Below are 23,477 nucleotides of genomic sequence, written 5' to 3'. Positions count from 1 at the left end.
CTCAACCTGATGTCAGGAGATGACACTTCACTTCTGCCCCTGTCTCCCCCAAATCTGTGTCTCAGGCCAGTCACGTGAGAAGGTCCTGCTTATGGACTGTCTACCAACATCCCCCAGCTGCCATTCCCACAAACAGATGCCTGAGACACCGTCACATCAAGAGAACCCCAAGGGATCAAGCTGAATAAATGTGCTATGGGTCTCTAGAGAATAACAGGAGTAAAAGGGACAGAAGGGACCTGTATGAAATCCACATCTCCACACCCTCCAGGCTCCTGAAACCATCAGGGATAAATGTTGGCGACAGCTCACACTAGTGTGAGGTGATAACCAGGGTGCGGGCACATGAGGACTTTTTGAATTGCCTTTGCCGTAATTCCACAAATCTAGAGTCATTGTAGGCAAAAATAAAACAAAAAACAAACAGGAACACCCGTGGGCCCAGAAGCAGTCTGAGGCTTCGTTTGCTGCCACCACATAACCACAAACCAGTCATGGTGTGTGTTTTCTCATTTGCATTTGACACAGGTGCAAGATTTTACTCCTGACATGAATGAGAAAGTTCTATCTGCATTCATCTAGTTCTATAGAAGTCATATATTACACTCAATTTCTCCATTCATCTCCACATTCACTTACCCATTTAATCTATCATCTACTCATCCATTTAATCTATCCATTTAATCTATCCATCCACACATCCATCCACTCATCTATATATCCCCCATCTGCCCACCTACCCATTCATCTACCTATCCATCCATTTATCCATCTACCCATCCATCTATCTACCTACCTATCCATCCATCATCTACCTATCCATTCAACCATCCATCCATCCTCCTATCTATCAATTTCTTGACCTATTTTCTTCCCATTTACCTATTTATGTAATCATCCATTTCATCCACTTATCTATCCATCCATCTACCAACCCATACACCCATATACCCACTCCTTCATTCAGTCATCTGTCCATCTATTTACCTATTCATTCATCTATCAACTTGTCCATTACATCCACTTATCCACCCATCCAGACAGCTATCCACCCACCACCCACTCATCTATTTAATCATCTATCCATTCACCTATCCAGCTACCTATCCACCCATTTACTCACCCATCCTCTTTTTACCCATCTATCTACCCATTTATCTATCCACTAATCTATCTACCAAGTCCTCTCATCCACCCATCAGAGAGGAACATGCATACCTTTTGATTCTAGACCAATATCCAAACTTAAAACATGATGAATACCATTTCCTTACCATCTAGCACAAAGACAGGATAAAACATCACGTTTGGTTCCCAGGGAGGTCTTCTGAGATGCACAGTCCTGTGAAAGTGCCTCCTGAGCATCATAGGCAATGAATGCCCTGTCGGGGTCTCCTCCAGCTCTAGTATAAGGTTGAAGGACATGTGGATGCAAAGTCAGGCCCACCCTGCCCTTTGGAACTTGTCTATGCAGGGGGCAGGCATGTGGGCCCAATGCTTATTATATATATATATATGTCGGCTGTTTCTGTGCTGTGGGAGAAGAGAATGGTGCCGAGGACAGTGGCCACTCTGCATTGGAGAGAGTTTGAGAGGGAATGGACCACAGAGCAGGATGAGGAGCTCCTGGCTGATGTATGGAGACCCAGTGAGGGACAGGATATGGTGGGGCCAGTGCCGACTGAATGCAGAGGATAGGAGCTGGGAGAAGGCAATGAAGGGAGATAAGAGTGTCCACCTGCACAACGGGCCAGAGGAGGCCCAGGGACCTTTGAAAAGGCCAAGGGTGGAGCCACCTTGCTTTTGTTTGACATCTTCTCTCCTGTCACTTCAGTGGTGACAGGATAAGGCAGATGGGGCCAAGCAGTAGCTGGTGTGGACACGAGCATGTTGCAGACAGAGCTCAAGGGTGTGCGGGAGGGAACCTGGCTGGAAGTGAGGGAGTGAACCATGGAGGGAGAACCCAGCCACCCACCCTTTCATGGGCTGCCTCAGGAAGAGGCTGAAGAGTACTCTGTGCTGAGGGGAAGGGCTCCTCGGGGCTCAGGCTAGAGTTACTGCACTGAGTCTGCAAAGGGGGAGCCCCACAGCACGGCCCCTGCCCTGCACCTGCCCCACCCCTACTTCTTTATCACCCAGGAAGCAGTGTGATAACGGTGACCTGTGTCACCCGCTCTCTGATGGCCACGCCAATAGTGGATAAATAGCTCCATTTCCTTCAGAGACTTCTGTACTGAACGAGTTTAAAAATCACTAGGAACCACAGGGGATGTGTGTGTGCAGAATCTGTTCCCGGGTGTGAAAAAGGAAGGGATTAAAGTCAGGTGCGGAGGCCGTGTTTGCACACCACGCCCAGGGTCTGGCAGTGTGCTGCAGATAGGGATACAGCTGTTGGCCTGCCGGGGTGGGGTCCTGGTACGTGGGAGCTCTGTGGCTTGGGCTGTACATGGAAACCCCTGAGCCCAGTGGGACCCTGGGGAAAGGCTCGGAGGGAAAGAATGTCCCTATGAGCTGACACAGGGAAAGGGCAACACTGGCGAGCCAGCTCCTGGGCACATGCACCCACCCCAGCCCACCCACTGACAAACACACAAAACCAGTCATTTGTCTGCCTAATAGCCGCGTGATCACCGTCAAATGGATCTCCGAAGGCTCGAAAGGCGTTTAGCGATTCATTACCCAGCATGAAAACTCTCACATGTGCCTGGCACCAAAGGCCAAGGCCTGGATGGAGGCGGAGTGGTGAACAACGCTGGTGTTGGACTCAGGAAGAGATGGGAGGCCATGGCGAACCCCACCTTCTGGGTGTGGGGCCCTGCAGCAGCCAGATAATCACAGAAAACTCTCTTCTCCCCAAAAGCTGGAGATGCCAGGTCTGGGGCCCAAGCTGAGTTCCAAGCTTCCTCCCCCCGGGTCTCCCCTCTCTGTGTGCAAGCCTCTGTATCAGGCTAGGAAGAGCCTCCCCAGGGCATCTGAAGACAACTTAGTTGTGTGAATTGGAGTACATTCCTTGCCCTCTATGTGCCTCAATTCCCATGTCTGTCAAATAGGCTCCTAAGATTGATTAAGAACTTGACAAGTGAATGCTGCAGGGATCTAACGTGAGAAAGGGCTTGCAAGGCAGAAAGAGTGGGACAAAATGCACCAGCCAAGCTGCCAGCCAGCCACCTGTCCATCTATCCGTCATCCATTCATCCATCATCCACTCACCCATCATTCATCTGTTAACCAGTCATTATCCATCTATTACTCATTCATCCACTCACACTTCCCATTCATGCATTATCCCTCACCCATCCATCCACTAACTATCCATCCATCATCCATCCACCCACTAACTATCCATCCATCCATCTACTAACTATCCATCCATCATCCATCCATCCACTAACTATTCATCCATCATCCAATTCATCCACTAACTATCCATCCATCCACTAACTATCCATCCGCCATCCATCCATCCATCCATCCATCCATCCATCCATCCACTATCCATCTGTCATCCATCCATCCACTCACTGTCCATCCACCATCCATCCATCCACCCACTATCCATTCTTTCATCATCCATTTACCCACTGCCTGCCCACCCATCCATCCATCTATTCTCTTACTACTCATCCATCATTTATCCATGTATCCACTATCCATCCATCTATTCACTCATTTACCTACCCACTATCCAACCACCCGTCATCCATACAGTAGCCAGCCACAGAGCCAGTCAGCTTTGATCCAGCTAGCCATTTACCTACCTACTATTCATTCACCTGTTCATCTATATGTACATATGTTCATACATACATACATACATACATACATACATACATACATACATACATACATCTGACTTTCATTGAGCCCTGCCATGGCCAGGCCCTGTGCTAGCACTAGAAAAATGAGTGAGGCACAGGTCCAGCCACCAAGTAGCTCAAATCTAGCCAGAGAGGCCGATGTAGTAAAAAGAAATAACTGAGGATCAATTTGCCACATGGTCTAAAGGGGATAAAAGATGACTTTAGCAAGCCCCCATGCTGCAGCTAGGGATGAGGGACACTGGTCTGTGGGGTAGACTCAGACTTGGCACCATGCAAATCATGGTGTAAACATGGACAGCAGAACTGCGTTACCCCATACCCTGCTCTTGACCTGGTTGCTCTCCCATGTCCTACTCCTAAGAAGGTGGCTACCCCGTACCTCACTGTGTCTGTTTGATTATAATGGAATTTTTTGTCCATCCTCAGAGCTGGAAGACAGTTTTCTCAACTTCACTACAGTACAGTGGAGAAACCCACCATGTGGTCACAGCCACAGGGCATCTGCCCACAACTGATGGTCACCTGAAGATTAGGGGGATAGGGGTCCTCAGGGGTGCTGTCTGCAGCCAGCTTCAGTCACAGCTGCAGAGACAGGGTGTAGGCCACACCCCCATCATCTCTGGCCTCCCAGGAGGTGTCCACGCAGCACCTAGACACCAGGTTAATAAACACCTCACGCTTAGCAGTGACTGAATGTCAGCTTTGGTGACTGTTAACTGTTGGTAACAATGTGGTCAAAAGCGAAGCCCCGAAGAGTGGCCCCTCTCTCAGACAGTGCCTCAATGACTAGATATTCACACGGGAAAGATGACACCGAGCCCTTTCCATACCCCATATATAAACATTAACTCAATCTGGATCAATGATCTAAATATAACGGAAACCACAGAACTCTTAGGACGGGGAGGAGTCTTCATGACCTTGTGATAGGCAATAGGTTCTTAGAGCTGACACCGAAGACCCCAGCTGAGAGGGGGAGGCACTTAATCGGACACCATGAAAATTGATTTCTATGTATCACAGGGTGCTGTGGGGAAAGGGAATAGATAGCCTGTAAATATTTGCAAACCACACAATTGATAAGGGTTGATATCCAGGTTCTAGAAAATCTACAGCTCAACAAGAAGATAAAACGCTTAGAAGTAGGCCTGCTCCACTGTCTTTTGGGGGAGCTTCTTCCATTGAAGACTGATGGGTGATGGATAGCATGATGATTCTCAGGGCAGCCAGCCACTAGGCAAATTCAAAGTGAGACCACAGTGATAGATCACACCTCTTCTGTCAGGATGGCTGTACTTTAAAAGAATAAAATAAAGATAAGCCAGAAGAGGTGGCACACGTCTGAAATCCTGGCACTTAGGGGGTGGAGGCAGGAGGATCAGGAGTCCAAGGTCATCTTTGGCTACGTAAGGAGTTTGAAGCTAGGCTGGAGTGCATGAGTCTTCATCTGAAAAAAATTATAAGCCTGGCATGGTGTCACAGCCCTTTAATCCCAGCACTCAGGAGGCAGAGACACACTCATCTCTACGAGTTTGAAGCCAGCCTGGTCTCCACAGCAGAGACACACTCATCTCTCTGAGTTTGAGACCAGCCTGGTCTCCATAGTAAGTTGACAGCCAGGACTACGCAGTGAAAGTCTGTCTCAAAACAAACAAACAAAATTATATAAACACAAATGTTAGGGATGAAGGAACCCTGGTGCCATGCTAACAGGAATATGAAATGAGGAAGTGGGCAGTAGAAAACAAGTGAGGGCCAGTGAGATGGCTCAGTGGGTAAAGGCCCTTGCCACACAAGACTGGCAACCTCAAGCCCCAGAACCCACACATCAAGGTAGAAAGAAAACTGACCTCTGTTCTTCACACGTGTGTCATGGCATGCACACACACACACACACACACACACACACACACACACACACACACACATCAATACATACCCTCCACAATAATAATAATGAAGTTTTGAAGGATTCATTTGCTTGTGTTTAGCTCTACGTCTGTGTGTCTGTGAGGGCATATGCACATGAGCGCAGGCGCCTGTGGAGGTGAGAAGCACCGGGTCCCTCTGGAGCTGGAGTTACAGGTGGTTGGAAGTTCCCTGACGTGGGTGCTGAGAACTGAAGCTGGGTCCTCTGTAATAACAGTACTTGCTTTTAACCTCTGAGCCATCTCTCGGCCCAATAACAATAATTATTCACGTTAAAGATGAGAAACACGGAAGAGCTGAGGGCTGGCTCTCCGGCGCAGTCCTCTGGAGTCATGGTACCATTGCTACCATGGTGACTACCGACGTGTGAGTGGATATTTAAAATATCTGGTACAATGGAGTATTACTCTGCCATCAACTAAAGAATCAGAGAGGCATGCTGTGAGACGAGACAACCTTGAGGACACATTACACAGACAACGACGCAGAATGATGGTCACCAGTGTCATTGACACCATCGGTGGGACTCTAGCAGGTCCACAGAGACTGATGGGGGAATCGTTGTTACCTGGGTCTGGGAAGGAAGCATCGTCTATGTCTGATGGACAGAGTATTGAAGTGATGGCAGATGGGTGGCAGTTACTTGACACGGCAAGGTTTGATGCCAGTGAGTGAACCCATAACCGTTATGAAAACTTTATATATTTTATCTTGATTTGACAGAAAACAAAGTAAATCGAAGGGTCCACCTCACTCTACCTCTGTCCCAATCAAGCTCAATCCTTATAACCCTTGCTCTGCAGCTGCCCAGCCCTGAATCTAGAGCCACTACACACACACACACACACACACACACACACACACACACACACACCTGTGCCCTCAGTGTTCCAGTCCCTAGGCTCTGTTTTCAGCGTGTACCTGTCCACCGCCCATCACCATCACACACATCAGCACGTCACAGTGAAGCACCACAGAGCCTCTGCTGGCCCCACGGGTCCAGCCTTCCGACTGGCCTACCCCCTGACACACACACACAGCTCAAGTGCCCCCTGGGGCCTCTGCATGCCCCCCCTCCTCTCCATCCCTCCTCACTCTCTCCCTGCACTGTCTCTGTCAGGTCCGCAACCCCAGATGCCCCCAGTGGCAGTGACCCTCCACATTTGCCCCTATGACACACCTTTACCCTCATCTCCCTCAGAAGGATGGCAATAAGATGACCAGGATGACAGTCCTCACTCACACTGGGAACAGACAGGGACAAGAGGTAGGTGACAGGCTCAAGCCCACCCTCACAATACCCTAGGCTTTGAGGAGAAGTTACAAAGTGGACACCGCAGCAAAGCCAGGGTTCAGAGCTGAGGTCGGCTCAGGAGTCTTCATTTCCGCTCGCTTCATCTTCTACAACGGCACTGCACAAGACTGTCCCCTCAGAGGCCCAAACTGGGGCAGAACGACCTTGACCCCTGGGCTTCTGTCTGCCCTGCAGTTCTAGGCTCCCTTGTGGTCTGTGTATCCACAAATGCTACCAGCTTCAGGTCTCTGATTCTATTCCAAGCTGTTCCCACTCTCACACACGGCCAGCACTTCTGCATACCTGTGGGGTGGGGCCAGGCACCCATGTACACCCAGACATTAAGGCGGGTCTACCAGTCCTAAGAGTTTTCTCCTGGCTCTGGTGACGCCCAGGGTGCCAGAGGGACAAGAGCCTGCTCAGCACATAGCCAGAATAAAAGTTGTGATGCAGGAGGATGAACCAGAGAGACTCATTCACCAAGAGTGGAGGAGGCTGTGGTGGCCATCCTGAACTTATACCCACCCAGGATCTGTTCCATCCAGCCTGGCACAGAGGAAGCCCCAGATGCCCACACCTGAGACCCACCTGGTCTAATTCCAGGTGGAAACTGGAGCCCGGGCCTCCCCGCCATGATAATTAGCACGCACGACATGGGTCAGGACAAAGCTCTCTTAACAGGTCTTGTCTTCACGGCTTCAGACTCTGCCTGAGATGGAGTAAGGGAACCTCACAACAGCTGCACCCAGATGGTGCCACCGTGACTTCTGTGAGACCTCAGTTTCCCAGTCTGTGCAGTGGGGGATGGCCATGCCTCACTGTACCTAGCTGTCAGCGATTGACACCCACAACCCCCCCTTCCAGTGCCCAGAACCAAATCAGACGCTCACTCAGAACCAGCCCAGAGCTAGTGTTTCAGACTGGCTGCACAAAGAACAGAACTAGGATCTGGAGCAGGGACAGAGTGGTCTGGCCACCCAGTACCACCCTCGGCAGAAGCCCTGGCTCTTGCCCTGGTATTGGTGCCCACCCCCTTAATTTGATGCTGAGGAAGCCAAATCGGGCCGTTTTAAAGAGCACATGTCAGGATAAGTTGCTTCGTGGGAGATTAAGTGAAGATGGAGGAAGGGAGGCCGCAAAGTGGCTTGATGGACGGAGGGCACCCTGACCACGGCTCCTCCCCAGCAAACTCAGCTGGGCGATCAAGTGCACCCCTCTCACCACCGCACTCCAGGTTTATTTCATAACCTCTGAACTGGGAGGAGAGCACGCAGGAAGCACCTCCTGGGTCATTTATTTGAAAATTATTCATATAAAAATATCCAAGGTAGTGACTTATTGGCCAGGACTTCCCCTCCCCGCCTGGCTTCCCGAAGCCTCATCTGTCTCCCTGCTCTGCGAGCAGTTTCCGTTATGACTTCGAGTCATTGGAGTTACTTTACTTCCCAAATAAATCTCCACAACAGCGCGGAAATATTAAGAGTATTAATAGTGCCTGTAAAAACATCCGAAGACTCACATCTGCCAGGAGCGGTAGATGCAGCAGGCTGGGGATGCTCCCGAGGGAGTCCGCAGCCCAGCCCGGTGGCCTAGGTCCCTCCAGGGGACAGGCAGGGTCTCTCCAGGAGACAGGCAAGGTCCCTCTTAGGGGACAAACAAGGTCCCTCCAGGGTCATGAGGTTCCCAGAGGGCACCACTTCCAGCCCCCGCGCAGTAACTGGCCACATCTGTCTGTCCGTCTATCAATGTCCCCTGCAACCTCCACCCAAATCCCTTCCCTTTCTTCCTGCAGGGCAGCTCGGAGAAGGTCCTACCACCTGAGTTGGGGGTTCCTGCGCCCTGTGCCTCGTGCGCGATTGTTTCCGGTCCCCGCTGGCACTCACGGTCCGCAGCTGCGACCCCGCGGGACAAGCCCTCCAGGCCGATGTCGCTGTCCTGCGTGTCCTGCATGATGTGTTCGCTCCGGACGCCCTGGGTCCAGCAGAGGGACCAGCAGAGGCGGGAGCAGCGCTGAGCACAGCCGCCTGCACCGCGCTGCTCCGCCCCCGGCTCTTTGGTCCTGGGGTCCCCCGGCTCCCCGCCCCAGGGGTCACGGGGTCACCTGCAGCCGCGCCCTCGCCCCGCCCCGCTCCCGCCCCCCACTACATGGGAGGTGCCCCCCAACTCTAGCTTAGCCCCACGGCGGAGGCGCGGCGCAGCCTTGAACAGGGGGAGGCTCGCAGGGTGGCCCAGCCCCGCCCCTAACCCGCGGGACCCTGGGCGACCACTCTGCCAATTTGTGGGATGAGATGAGAAGGCTAACGGCAGAACTAAGGGGGTTTGTTTTATTTTATTTTTAGACAGGGTCTCACTTTGCAACCCTGGCTGCCCTGAAACTCACAGAGATCCACCTGCCTCTGTCTCCCCGGTGCTGGGATCAAAGGGGTGCTCATCACATTCGCTATTTGATTTTTATTTTATATATGGAGAGAGAGAGAGAGAGAGAGAGAGAGAGAGAGAGAGAGAGAGATTATGTTGCTGTGGCCGGCCTCAAATTGGCCGAAATCCTGTTCTCATCTCTCAAGCACTGGGATTGTAGATGTGAGCCACACTACCCTCCGGACAAAATCCAAGGAGTTTTAGGGTACCTTTTGGGGTAGCCCCCCTCCACCCGTGAAGAATTTAAGACTCTGGATCGTTGAGAACAGCCCAGGATGGAAGGAAACTTGTGGGGATTCTTTTTAGCCAAGAGCTCTGAGCGGCTGGTCCAGGGAGCTGCTGCTGCTCCTGCGCAGGCTCCGGGCGGCGAGCCAGAGACCCTGCTCCCTGGGAGCCGCTGTGGGATGGGCACTCTGAGCGCCTCACAGCTCAGCGGAGGTGCCTCCTGTGTGACATTTCTAAATAACTATCATAAATTGTGGGACAGAAGGACCTTAAACAAAACGTTCATCTGCTGGCTGAGTGTTGGGAGGTGGAGGGCAGGTGGGTGGGTGGCCAGTCTCAAGTTTTTAAAAGTCATTTTATACTTCTTGTAACCCCCAGGAGCCCCAAATTAGGCTGCTGCTGACAACAGGGGTACCAAGCTGACTCTCCACAGGTGCTTTGGCTGCACCCGGATAGAGACAGGTTCCAGACACACAGTGTGGCCCTCACTGCATTCACAGGGAAGGGGCTCCCAGCTAGGGGTTGGGTCCCCATGTACAGTGTGCTCTGGGTGGAAAAGACTGTGATGAGTGAACCACAGAGAAACACCCCTAACCGAGTGAACCCCATTGTTCTGATCTTGCCTCAGTGCTCTCCTGAGACTGGCCTGAGACATTTGATGCCAGGTGAGACTTTTTCCTCTCCCTGGGAGCCTTAAGAAGCCTCCCTCCCACTATGGGGGTGGGTGCCCTGCACCTGATAAGGCTGTATGGAGCCAGGGGCTTGTCTCAGTTCTTTCCACAGTCAGTCATGTTCCATCTGACCAGTGTGTGGGAGTCCAGATAAAACTGGTTTTTCTTGGAAGGGTCTGATCGCTAACGTGGTGCACAGCAATAGCTCCGTTGTATAAATACACAGAAAATTCTAGAATTCTTATCCTTGAAATGATGAACTGTAAACCAAAAAGACTCAGGGGGACAAAAATGTAAACACTTGCTGGGACTATTTTTACTCCCTCGCTGTTTACCTTTGGGGGCCGGGGCTGGCTATTGTCTACTGAGCCAGCTTTTAAAATACACATTTTTTTTAAAACGTATTATTATCAGAAGTATGCTAAGGAGTCATTAATAGAGGTTGATTCATTCAGACGGAAGCCAGTTTTTTTTCCCCTTTCTTTCTTTCCATTATCTTGCCTCCAATTTAAGTCATGTTCATGTAAATCTCTGAGCTATGTCCAATTTATGCGAATCTGCCTTGATCACTGCCCCAGACCCCAGATGTTAGAGACGTGACAGCAAACACCTGAAGTGGTGCCCTTTTTAAAAAGGCTGCTCTCAACTGCTGTTCTAGACAATGAAGTCACATGGAAGCCATGCCAGGCTAGGCAAAGGCAGGGCTGCCCATGTGGCCCTCACAGATAGAGTGGCCCCAAGAGGAATGCCCCCACCTCCCAAGGAGGCCTGGGCTGGGGACCCTCTGAAGCAAGGGCCTCCCCAGACGGTGTATGTTGGGGGAGGTATTTATACCAACAGCGAGCAGGGAAAGCGGACTGAAAAGGGAGGTGACATGCCTGTCACTGGAACACACAGCCATCATTATGGAATACAGTAATCAGACAGCCCAGCGTGTCATTATGGAAAATGGTTTCCCTTTTTGGTGAGGTGGCGAGGGAGGGGGAAGGCAGTGCTCCGTAAGGCTGGGGCCAGAGCACAGCCCATGGGTCTGGCCCAGCTTAAAATAGACTTTGCCGGTGATGCCCTGGACCCAGCTGGGACAGGCTCAGCCCTCCAGAGAGGCATATCAAGGCCTGTAGCAACTCCGGGCCCACGGACACACTTAAGGTCACATGTAGCCCAGGTGCATGTCGGAAGCTGGAGCTGGCAGGATCGGGTGATGGTTGCAGGAAGGAGAAAATGCCTCTCTTCGCAGGGTCCCCTCAGATCCCTCTGAACTCCCCGAGGCTGTTTGGACTCTCAGGTCATTATCTGCCATTAGACTTCAGTTGGGCACTGAGAGCCAAGCACGTTGTTCTGAGGCCTAAGACTCTAGCAGCTAGCCATGGCAACCCTCTGTGGACCTAAGAGCTCACGGCTCACTGACAGTCTGAGTGTGAGAAGGGGACCATCTTCCTGCTCAGTGGGACAATAGGCTAATTCAAACATGTCACTCTTAGTATAAACTTCTCAATGGGCTGTTTAAGAGATGTCCAGCCATTAAATGCACTATCCGCTGTAGGAAAATGGATCCTCTGATTCAGAGGGAAGAAGGAATGGCCAGAGCTCCACCTTTTCCATGCTTCTCCAGATTCTCCCAGCAGCCTTTCCTGGACCTTTAGGTAAACCAAGGGACACCAAACCATCTCATCCCTCCTGCCTGCTGTCACTCATCCTCAGAACACACTCAGGGTTGTCGTCGTCATTAATATTCTCATTTCTCATCATCTTGGGGAGAGCTTGGCTCTGTGCACCTCAGGTGGGTCGGCCACTGGCACCACTGGCTGGAAGCTGACACTCAGAGGACCATGTGTGGGAGGGTGGCAGCCAACGATGTGGTGGTGCATAGCGGTAATCCCAGCACTTAGGAGATAGAGGCAGGAGGATCAGGAGTTCAAGGTCATCCTCAGCTAGAGACCAATTTCAGAGTCAACCTTATGACATAAGACCCTGCCTCAAATGACACAAACAGGGCCAATGAGATAGCTTCTTGGGTAAAGATGCTTGCTGCCAAGCTTGATGAGAATTTGATGCCCGGACCCATGTGGTGGGCGGAGAGAACCAACACCTGCCAGTTGTCCTCTGGCCTCCACGCTCACCCATACCATATACCTGCACGCACCTCCACAAAATAAAGGAATTCACTTTTAAAACTAACAAGAGACTCCACACCCAGGGCTCACTGCAGGCTAGAGCGAGAGGACCCACACCTCTTCCTACGAGTGCTCCAACAACAAACCAGAGCTTATGTTCCCAAAATCCACCTTGGGGGGCCTACTGACCTAGAGAGCATGGGTGGGGGGTTACGTTCAGGAGGGCTGATGATACCAGAGCAAATGTGGCACCAACCGTCTCGCCACAGTGAAGAGAGTGGTTTGCCAATGGCTGTGTATAGAGTCCCGCCCCTCCCACCGCTTACATCCTCCCACTCTTCTAGAGACCACGAGGCCCCGTACAGCTTGGGCAGAATGACATACGGAAGGCAAGGACGTGGAGGAGGGAGTTTGTGGACCTCACTGAGGGTCAGGTGATCCTCCATACCCACGGCCTTCATGATTAGTGGACGTGGGGGCAAGACTGGCTGGGCTCACAGTAGTCCCCATCTTGGGAAGCCATGAGAGGTGTGGGGCTTCCAGGTGACAGGTGCTGGCAGGGGTGGCTGTGGGTGCAAAGCAGGGGTGCTAGCTGATTAGGCAGGGGGTGACAGTGGTCAGTAGGGCAGGTGAGTGGTCAGGGATTCAGCTGCACTAGCTTGTCTATCATCATCTATCTGTCCACCTGTCCGTCCGTCCATCCGTCAGTCCATCTGTCTGTCTGTCTTTCATCTCTGTGTGGCTTACATGTGAGTGGAGGTCAAAGGTTGACACTGAGTGTCTTCCTCAACCACTTTTTACTTTAGTTTTTCAATTTCTCTCTTAACCTGGAACTCACTTTAGCCAGTGTACCCCAGCGAGTTTCCTGTCTCTGATGACCCCCATGCTGGGACTGCAGATGTAAGAGTCCTGAGGGTTAATCTAAGCAGAGCAAATACTTTTTCTAGTCTCTCTGGCCCTTTTGTCTGATTTTTTTTGTTTTTAAGACAAGGTCCTCGCTATGTATCCCTGGCTGTCCTGGAGCTCACTATATAGACCAGGCTGGCCTTGAACTCACAGAGAGTCTCTTGCCTCTACCTCCTAAATGCTGGGATTAAAGGTGTGCACCACCATGCCTGGCTAATTTTTTGTTTTGTTTTGTTTTGTTTTGTTTTTCAAAACAGGGTTTCTCTGTGTAACAGCCCTGGCTGTCCTGGAACTCACTTTGTAGACCAGGATGGCCTTGAACTCATAAGGATTGGCATGCCTCTGCCTCCTGGTTGCTGAGGTCGAAGGTGTGTGCCACCGTGCCTGGCTTTTTTGACCCTTCGTAATGAGCCCAGGACAGCCTTGACTCTACAGAGAAAAAGCTAGGAGATGCCTGAGGCTCAGAAGCTTAGCCAGACAACACCGCCCGTCTCAGCCCCACGGTATGATTTTTACCCTCAGTTCCAGCCACGTGATGTCAAAATGAGGGTTCCCATGTACCGCTTTGGAACATGACACGTAGAGAGGAAGAACAGGCCAGGACCCACATAGTGAGTGGAGGCCCTGGATCCAATCCCAGGCCCAACTATTCTAGAAAGTTCTGCTCAATTTCAGAACTTTCTGTGGCACTGTATGTGACCTTGCACCATTTCTTCTTGGTATTTGGGGGGAAAACACACACCAGTGACCACACATTGCTGCCAGGAGTAATGGCGCACGCCTTTAATCCCAGCACTGGGGAGGCAGAGCCAGGCAGATCTCTGTGAGTTCGAGGCCAGCCTGGGCTACCAAGTGAGTCCCAGGAAAGGTGCAAAGCTACACAGAGAAACCCTGTCTCGGAAAACCAAAAAACAAAAACAAAAAAAGAAAAAAAGAAAAGAAACAATAGGGGCAAAGTCCTGTCCTGTCCTGCCCTTCGCTGCAGTCACGACCTACACCTGGGCACGCTGTCCTGCCCTTAACCTTTAGTTTGTTTGTTCACAGTGAGGAGACCAGGGAAGGCCTAGGGTGAAGGGCAGTCCACCATGTCCAGGTGCTGACTAACTTCTAACCTTAGGGGCTGCCCACTCTACTTGAGTTTTTGGAGTTAAATGGACTCTAATTAATGAGGCAAATATTTGTGTTCGATACGCCATCAAAGAAAACAGGCTGCCTTTGCCAAGATCAAATACCACTGACGGAAGGCTCAGTACAGCAGCACAGGTGAATCTCCACCAGCAGGCCGTGGGCGTGGGCAGGGAGCTCCCTAGGACCACAGGACGATGCCACGGGCCAAGGGATCTCAGGCTCCTTTGAGAGCTGGTGGGAAACGCTTCAGGCAGAAAAGTGAGTTCCTAGGGTTTAAAATAAGACAGTGGAGGGCCGCAATCTGTGAATCTACTGTTCCCAGCGGGGTTTTGAGGCGCACTTGGCTAATGGAAATAGTCCCATAGTCATCTGATCCAAGGAGTGGCCTCTGGGAGATGGCCTTTGGTGTGGCCTGAGATACCCCTTCCAAGAACAGAAGGAAAAGCTCAAAGTCACTGAGTTCTTGGTAGAAGGGAGCGGTCTGTCCCAAGTGCCACCTCACCCTCCTTTAATGTGGGTTTGGACCGTGTTGATTCCTGGGGTCAGGCCGCCCTCAGGGACACACAGGCCCAGGGACTCAGCCTCCTCTCCCAAAAGTTGGTCACAGTCTCCTCCTTGTATGTCCCTTTAGAACATCTTCCCAGTCCCTCTCAGCTACCACTTGAGATGACAGGGCTCTGGGGGCCACTGTTCACAAAGCCCTACTTTCTGGGGCTAGGTCAGCTTCCCAGAGGAGGGGGGAACCCAAGAGAGGGTGGGTCAGCTTCCCAGAAGAAAAGAAACCCAAGAGGGGGGGATGATGGGACTGCTCCTCAGGTGTCTTGGAAAGGATCGAAGTGGACACACCACCCACGATGCCTCTGGGGACAGCCGTGCAGGGGAGAGGGTTCCTTTGTGCTTAAGAAGCAGGGAGTGATCCTGTGTCCCCAGGCCACCCTAACAGGGGATGAGATAGGCACACGACTTCAGATCTCACTTGGAGAATGGGCCAGGTTTCGGCCTGCATTCAAACCTCAAGGCCACGCGTGCCAGGGTGGGAACCCACCCGCACTGGTTGACCCAGCTGGGTTGTATGGCTCTTTCCACCTTAAAGGGTCCACTGGGGTCCCCAAGTCCTTGTGCGGGTCTGTCAGCTCATGGCCGTCTCTCACCGGAGCACTAGAGGGCTGGGTGCCCAGGCCCAGGGCTGGGCACCGTTAGCAGGAGTTGGCTGTGGGAGGGACCCGTGTGCTAGCACTATGAAATCTGGACCAGAGGGGCAGCTGGCAGCCGGGGCAAGCAGTTCGCTGCTTCTTGGGTCTTTGGTGGGTGGAGGTTGGAATGGCTCCAGGATTGACAAGCAAACATCCTCTCAACTATTCCAGAACCCTCAGAACTCCAAGATGGTCACTGTGCTGGGGTCTTTGACCTGTTGGGTGACACACTGGTCTCTGTTAACACTGTATTCTGGCCTTGACTTTGACCTGGGGCTGTGATAACGGTCTTGGCCAGCTGAGTGCTGCCTACCTGCTCCAGAAGATGCAACCCCTGTGTTCCGGGAAACAGAAAAAAAGTGGAGAGTGATGAGGAATCCCCCAGGAACTGCTGGGGACCACCAGGGACTACTGGGGACCCCTGGAGACTGCTGGGGATAACTGGGGACTGCTGGGGACCGCCTCGCACTGCCATGAGTGACAGGAGCAGGGTTCTCAGCCTGAGCCCATCTCCTGGAGACAGCTAGTGTAACACAAATTTTAAGGGACACAACACTGGCCAGACTGCGGTAGCCCGGTGGTACAACAGCCACCTTCATATTACTCAGAGGCCATGGGAATCAGCTTCAGCCACCACGGTCAGTGACACAGACGGGGTCTTCAATAGCAAATGTCCATCATTCTCTGTCCTGGAGGCTGGAGGTCAGATGGAGGTGCTGCATGGCTGGCCCCTCACAAACCATCTCTCCTTGTGTCAGAGATGGTGTTTGCTCCCTGAATCCTGTGTCTGTGTCCTAATCCCTTTTCATGTAAAGACCCATTGTGTGGCTTGGGGTCATTCAGGGACCTATCCTGATACAGTCACGTACTGAAGTGCTGTGGGTGCTGGATCATTTTTAAAAACTGTTAGAGATTTATTTTTATTTTATGTGTATGAGTGTGTGTCTGCATGTTTGTGTGCACCACATGTGTGCAGTGCTCATGGAGGCCAGAAGAGGGCATCAGATCCCCTGGAACTGGAGTTAACAGACATTTGTGAGCCACCATGTGGGTACTGGGAACTGAACCCAGATTCTCTGCAAGGGCATCCAGGGCTCTTAATCACTGAGCTCTCTCCACACAGCACATCATGCAGGCATTCTGTCCCAGCATCATGTGGCCATAAACCCAAGCCTTACAAACAAAGGATGGGTCTCTGTTTCCCCTCTACATCACCCCTGCCTCCTCCCTGCCAGGCAAGTGCCTTGTGACAAATGTCCACAGAATTCAAGACCCACCATCCACAGGTGCCACCTCCCTGGGGACATAGTGGTAGCTTCAGTCTCCACACCAGGGAGATTCATCCAAAAGGGTATGAGTTTCTAGAATCACTGTCCCCAGCCATTTCAAGAGAAGAGACTCCAGAAACGTCACATTTTTTTGTTTCCTTCTATCTCACAGAAGGGGGGCCTGTGGGACCCTATCACCCTGAGGGTCTATGTTAGGAGGAGCTCAGGTCATTGTGGGGGCTGTGGCCAGTCTGTGAAGTCACCAGCAATCTTACAGGAGCCTGGGGTGGCCCCTAGTCCAGCATCCCCATCCCATCTTCCCTGCATAGTACCCACTCCAGGATGGGGAAGGAAGCCCACTTATTTGGTCTCCTTGGCAACTGGTATGGTCACATGACTCAGGTGTGCCCAACTGGATGCCTCAGGAGCTGCCAAAAAGGACCATTGAGACAGGTTAGGCTGTGCTGCCCAGAGTCAATGGCGGCCTGCAGGGAGGCCTGAAGCAGTGTGTGGGACCCTTGTCCCTTGGCTCACAGCCTCCCCCAGGCCTTTGTCCCTGCCTCCCACTTGTTTCTGTCACTGGCCTCTGGGGGTCTTGGTCTGAGCAAAGCCTGCCCTTGAGAGCATCTTCATCTGCCCAGCCGAGTCACAGGGTCTTATATACTGTGAGCTACAGACTGACTCCTGCTTCCTTCCTCATACTGTGTGTGAGGGGCCCTGAGGAGTTAGTCCCCACATCAGGGTAGTCCCTCTGTCAGGTAGCAGCATCCAAAGCACCCAGCCCGCCTCTGACCAACTCTGACATCTTGGACCAGAGATTTCTTCCTTGCCTCAGTTTTTTCACATGGAAAATGGACATCCACGATAGCATCCATACCAAGGATGCCACAGAGAGCAGTGATCAGGGTGCCACAGAGGGCAGTGATCAGGGTGCCACAGAGGGCAGTGATCAGGATCAGGGGGAGGCCGGGGCTGATTTGAAGCTGGGGTCAAGTCCCTCTCTTTTGTGTCTTTTGTTTTGTTTTGTTTTTCTTTTCCTTTCTTTTCTCTGTTTTGGTTTTAGTTTTGGAGAAGAGTCTCACTCTGTAGCCCAGGCTGGACTGGAACTCACAACAATCCCCCTGCCTCATTTCCCAGTGCTGAGATCACAGCCCCCTGAGGACGCCGGGCTATCTTCCTCTCAGAGCTCTGTTCTGTCTCTTTCCTCCCCAGCTCCCACACTGCCCTGTTTTGCAGGAGACTTTAAATCAAGTCCCTTCCACCAGTGCTGACCCAGCTGCAATCAAAGCAAAACGCAGACTCCACAGCCCAGAGCACAGAATGTGAGGGGGGAGCTCAGAGATGTCCTGGGCTCTGTGTCCTGTCCCCAGAACGAAATAGAAAAAGGTCACTGCATTTTTCAGAGGGAGAGAAGGAATAAACAAATGACCAGAGGAATCTGAGGAGAAATGAAGAGACAAAAGGGCAGACAGCACCCCAGGCAAGGGTGTCAGGCGTGGCTGGTCCAGAAGGGCTCAGGCTGGGGATCTGGGGTCTCAGCCCACAGAAATGAGAGGCGTGCAAAGGTCCTGAGGGCTGCTCTTCTTAAATCCACTCCTGCCCTCTGGAATACCATCCCAGGGAGGACTCTGCTCCTCCCTGGTGACTCAGGCCTTAGGCACCAACCCTGGATAAGATGTATTTACCCGGAAGCTCCTATCAAGATGCAAGACTCAGCAGCCAAACATCTAGATGACGGCAAATTCAAGGAGTTCATAGCTCCAGGAAGATGACCCATCCTGCATCCTGCAAAGCTTTGCATCCCACAGAGCTTCCCGGATTCTGACTGGAATGCACATGGCTGTGTGAGCCAGTGGAGCCAGGGAGAGAAACAGACACTTGGGCGGAGTCGATGCCCTAAGGGACCCTGGCTGGGAGGATGGTGCCTAAATGGCCATGTGCCCTGGAGAAGCCCAGACACTGGAGGTGACAGGGGCCTTTGCACACACACCCGGGGGGTCATACATACAATTCTTCCACAGGGCCACAGCCTCCCTCACTCAGTAGTTGAGACTGGCCTGGGACTCACCATCTAACTACAGCTGACAATCATACTTGTAGCCATCCTCCTGCCTGAGGAGAGTCTCAGAGCTGAATCAGTCTCCATACTCAAGGATTGGAAGTCAGCCACAACCAGCCAGGCTGGGCTGAGGGTCAGCGTGGACCACAGCCACTCACATGGCACCCTTCCTGTAACCCGCATCTGGGATCTGGGACACAACACAAGCCAGTTAGGAATCTTAAAAGACGTGAAGAAGGAGGAGAAAGAAAGGAAAATGGCGGGAGAAAGAGTTGGGGGTTTTTGTTGTTTGTTTTTGTTTTCTGAGAGCCAAGGAATCCCCTTCATTCTACTTTAATAAGTCAGTCCCTCAACAAACATACTGAGCATGTGACAGACAGGGTTCCCAGCCCCTGGGATGACACAGGACTCACAGGCTTCAGCCCCCCTCATTCACCTGGAAGATTCCACGAGGAAGGCTGTGTGGGACAGTCACAGGCTGAGCAGAATGGGCTCAGATGCCAAGGGTATCAGTCAATCTGTTTCATAGAGGAAGAAACTGAGGTTCAGGGGGAGAACATAGAGCCCAGACTTCTGTCCTGGGCCTGAGTGCAAACCTACAGCTCTCAGACTTTGTCCCTTTTCATACTAAGAACCCCAGCTCTGGGCTGGCAGGCAGCTACCTAGATCCCAGACAGCCTGTCCTGGCCTCCCTTGCAGCTCCTTGTGGCCTGGCTTGTTCCTGGGCCCCAGAGAATGAGTGATGAGTGCCGCCAGCAGAAAGCGCCTGCCTAGTATATATGAGACCTCATAATACACAACGCTCCAAAACCAAGCCAGACCAAATTGGATGTGGGCAGCTCCCAGAAAGGAAGAGGGCCCCTACTTGCCTTTAGCCTCCTACTGGATGGGATAGAGATTCAATGGCTTGCCCTCAAGCAGCTGTCTTAGGCCATAAGACAGTATATGACAGCCTGTGCTGACAGTAGATGACTCATGGTCTTTATGACTTCTCAGAGCTGACCTCTGAAAGACTTGCTGCTGAGTCAGCATGGCCTTCCCTGGGTCCCCAAGAGATGGCAAGAGTGTGGCCTTTCCTAGCTCCCAGAGCTCTGCGGACCCCTGTGACATCAAGCTGGATGCCCCAGGCATGGCACCAGGGCCATTGGGCCTTCCCAACAGCTCATGAAAGACAGAACCATGGGGCCCACACCCCGAAGCCTCCCCATGGAAAGCTGGATGCCCCAGGCATGGCACCAGGGCCATTGGGCCTTCCCAACAGCTCATGAAAGACAGAACCATGGGGCCCACACCCTGAAGCCTCCCCCATGGAAGCTGGCAGCCAGCTTGGGGCTTGGGCACACACAGCCATGGGTACTGGACATCTCCTTCAGGGTCCCCTCCGTCTTCCCTGGTCATCTGCACTGCCTGCACATGTATGATCTCTAGGCCTGGGGATCCTGCTGCCATCCTTGCCTCCGACCCACACTGACCCCACCAGAGACCCCCACACATGCGGAGCACTGGTGCCTCTCACCCACGTCGAATGCTGCCTCTCTGTCCTTCCCAAGCGCCCCGCCTGGCGTTTTACAGCTTGATTCCCGCAGGAGCCTGCCTTCCTTGCTTTGTGTCAGGCAGTGGGCGTCACTCTCCCGAAGAGTAGGTTCCCAGCATCCACAGCTGCCCTACCTCAGACCCTCTGACCTTCCCAGGCTGCAGTTCACACCCATGGCCTTGAAAGAGAATCCCTGGACCTTCCGCGTGTCCCCCACACCCCTCACTACCCCTCAGCGGCGCTGCATCCTGAAGAGGAGACCATTTCCATTCAACCCACCCACACTCACCAGGGAAAGAGAGGATAACCTTATTTGTACTAGAATGTGCCTGGCGGGTATCTAACTGTTCTCTTTAGAGACACGAGTGCAACCCTGAGTTCCATGATAATGGAAAGCAGACTGAAGGACACATGGCCAAGGGAAGACCCCGAGTCCCAGGCCTGTGTTGCCAGCAGGTGTCTGAGTCAGGGCAAAGCATGGGCTCTGCAGCTGGCATAGGAATATCACTCATTCCCTGTGCATCTCTGGGAAGAAGTTCTGCCTCAGATTTGAACCTCCATCACTCTGAAGGTCCTGGGCACTACCCTTAGGGTGCAAATGGCTGACTTACATGTTTTATTCTACCACAGACAGCCCTGTCCTGACTTCTATGCCACTCAACTCAAAGGCTGTAGGTGGGATCCCCCATTTCCCAGAATTCCCAGAAGGAAGCTGGGAGTGTCCCAGAACCTCCCACCTGGGAAACTCCCAGCAAACAACAGAGCCACGCTGCTGTGCCCAACACCCAGTGTGGCTGCTTGAGGGTCACAAGGGACCCTCCCCCAACACAGTCAAACAATGCCCCTGGGTGACTCCAGATTGTGGGGTGCCCCCACCCGCAGCTGGACTCACTGATACTCGCAGACCAGCAATGACTTGACCTCTCCGAGCCTCAGCTTTACTTTGGGACTGACAATGGTAAAACTCCAGGCTCACCCATCTACCCTTGGAGATGGAGGTTGGTTTGGGGGGCTGTGCCAGTCTTGCCCAGAGAGTCTGTGGGAGGCAGCAGCCTCCAGGTGCAGACCTTGCTGAGAGGAGTCTTCCCTAAGACCTGTGGGAGGGATTGCCAGCCGGAGTTCCGGATGCTGGTCAGCTGCCTGTCTGGTCACTACTCACACCCTCGTAAGTGGGTGAAGACCTTCACTTACCCACCAATCACTGGTCAAGGGTAGGCCAGACAACAGCCAGGCAGTAGTACCAGCAGGAGACAGAAGTGGGGGCATTGGCTCTGAGGTCCCATGCCACCCCACAGAAGGACCTTGGAATCCAAAGATCAGAAGAGCACCCATCTCACGGGAGCCAAGCAGCAGGCAGGGCTGTGATCTGCCCGTGGCTACACAGGGAGGGACAGGTCTCCACTACTGAGTTCCAGTTCCCCTTATCACATCTCTCCACAGGAGCCTCAGGACAGAGACTCCAGGGCCACTCAAGCCTGCCCACCTGCCGCGTGTCCTCAGACCAGTGACTTCACTTCTCAGGGCCTCAGCTTTACTCCTGGGTAAAGTCAGTTTTAGAGGCTGGTGAGTCCTGTTCCGGGAGCCACTGGATGGTTTATTCTTGTCTCTTCTGTAGCCATATCCCCAGGGTGGGCACCATTTGAGCCCGTGCCTCTCTGGGCGTTGCCAAGGCACAGAGAGGTGGAGCACGTGCTCTGGGTGGCTCAGCTGCTACATAAAGGAGACCAGCTCTGAAGGGCAGAGGCCAGAGAGGAGGCTAAAAATGTCCTCTACTGCTTCAGGCGGGGCCCTCTACATCCTGCACAGCCACTCGGAAGTCGGGAACCCCCGGCGTGAGGATCCCCCAGGAGCCACTTGAGAGGCAGTGACATGTACACAACCATGCCTGGGCCTCGGGCACTTTGCCTGCCCTGTCCCTCGTAGCCTGGGCCCTCCCTCATTCCCCTGAGAAGTCCCCATCCTTACTAGTCAGCGGAGGCTTCCACACTGGACCTTCCATCTTGCTCACCTCCTCCATCAGACTGCCTCCCGCAGACCAGCCTCCAAGTGGCCCCTGCTTCCTGCAGCAGGGCCACCAGAGGAGGTGTGGGACACCTCTGTAGCTCAGATCCGGAGGCCACACCCAGGGCGAGAAGGATTTACAAAATGACTCAGCGGCTCCCAGTCAAGTGTCCCAGGGTGGCTAATCATTACCAGGGAGACAGCCCCCAGGTGGGGACAGACCCTTCAAGGTGAAGACAGACCCCCCCAAGCATAGAGATGGGCCTCCTGGCCTGAAACAAGCCCCTCTGGTTCTCACAGGTGATACAAGTCCAGGCCAGATGCTGGCACTGAGGGTCAGCACCTGGGGATCCTCACCCTGCAAGGTTGAGTCAGCAGAAGTCATGGCCCCCTTAGTTCCCCCTCCCCTTGGCAAGCACCTCACTTGCCCGTGGTCATTAGCCCTCCCCAAGTGCCTCCTCAATCCCCTAAGCTTTTCTGACCTCTCAGCCTTGAACACAGGGCTGGTTGTAGGGTGTTTTTCACAGGCCAGGCTGCTGAGGAAGTGAGGGGAATCGTGACACAGGGGAGGCTCAGCAAAGGCTCAGTGACAGAGACAACGATGTTTCTATTTGTTCATTTGTTCACTCATTCATTTGTTCACATGCTGATTTGTTTATGCATTTATTCATTCATTCATTCATTCACCCCGTCAGTCACTTTTTCCTACTTTCATCTAGTCACACATTCACTCATTTGCTCATTCATTCATTCATTCATTCATTCATTTATGGGTTTATCCATCCATACATTTGTCCATGCAGTCAGCTATGACATTCCTGAAACAACAGAGACTAGAGGAGACTGGGGTCATACAGGGTCTGAAGAGGGGGACCTGGAGAGGGGGGCCTAGAAAGGGGGCCTGGGGAGGGGGGCC

The 23,477-nt window shown here is 52.6% G+C and overlaps 1 protein-coding gene across 9 annotated transcripts in view; it reads right to left on the bottom strand.

Moving 5' to 3' along the window:
• Ano1 (anoctamin 1) overlaps window positions 1-22,582 on the bottom strand; it is a 169,288-nt gene extending 146,706 nt beyond the window's left edge. For 3 of the 9 annotated variants that reach the window (XM_037208685.1, XM_037208676.1, XM_037208694.1), the window contains exon 1: window positions 8,862-9,043. In XM_037208685.1, the coding sequence (XP_037064580.1) occupies window positions 8,862-8,994 (133 nt within the window). In that variant the 5' untranslated portion in view covers window positions 8,995-9,043. Of the gene's footprint in view, window positions 1-8,861; window positions 9,068-22,525 lie in introns of those variants that run through there. The other 6 variants (XM_037208673.1, XM_037208681.1, XM_037208683.1 and 3 more) reach the window with 5 other exon arrangements.
• Window positions 22,583-23,477: the final 895 nt, after the last annotated feature.

The sequence above is a fragment of the Peromyscus leucopus genome, chromosome 1 (assembly GCF_004664715.2).
Source record: "Peromyscus leucopus breed LL Stock chromosome 1, UCI_PerLeu_2.1, whole genome shotgun sequence".
Classification (NCBI taxonomy): domain Eukaryota; kingdom Metazoa; phylum Chordata; class Mammalia; order Rodentia; family Cricetidae; genus Peromyscus; species Peromyscus leucopus.
The sequence above is the reverse complement of the archived record's forward strand: the minus strand, read 5'-3'. Positions and strand labels throughout refer to the sequence as shown.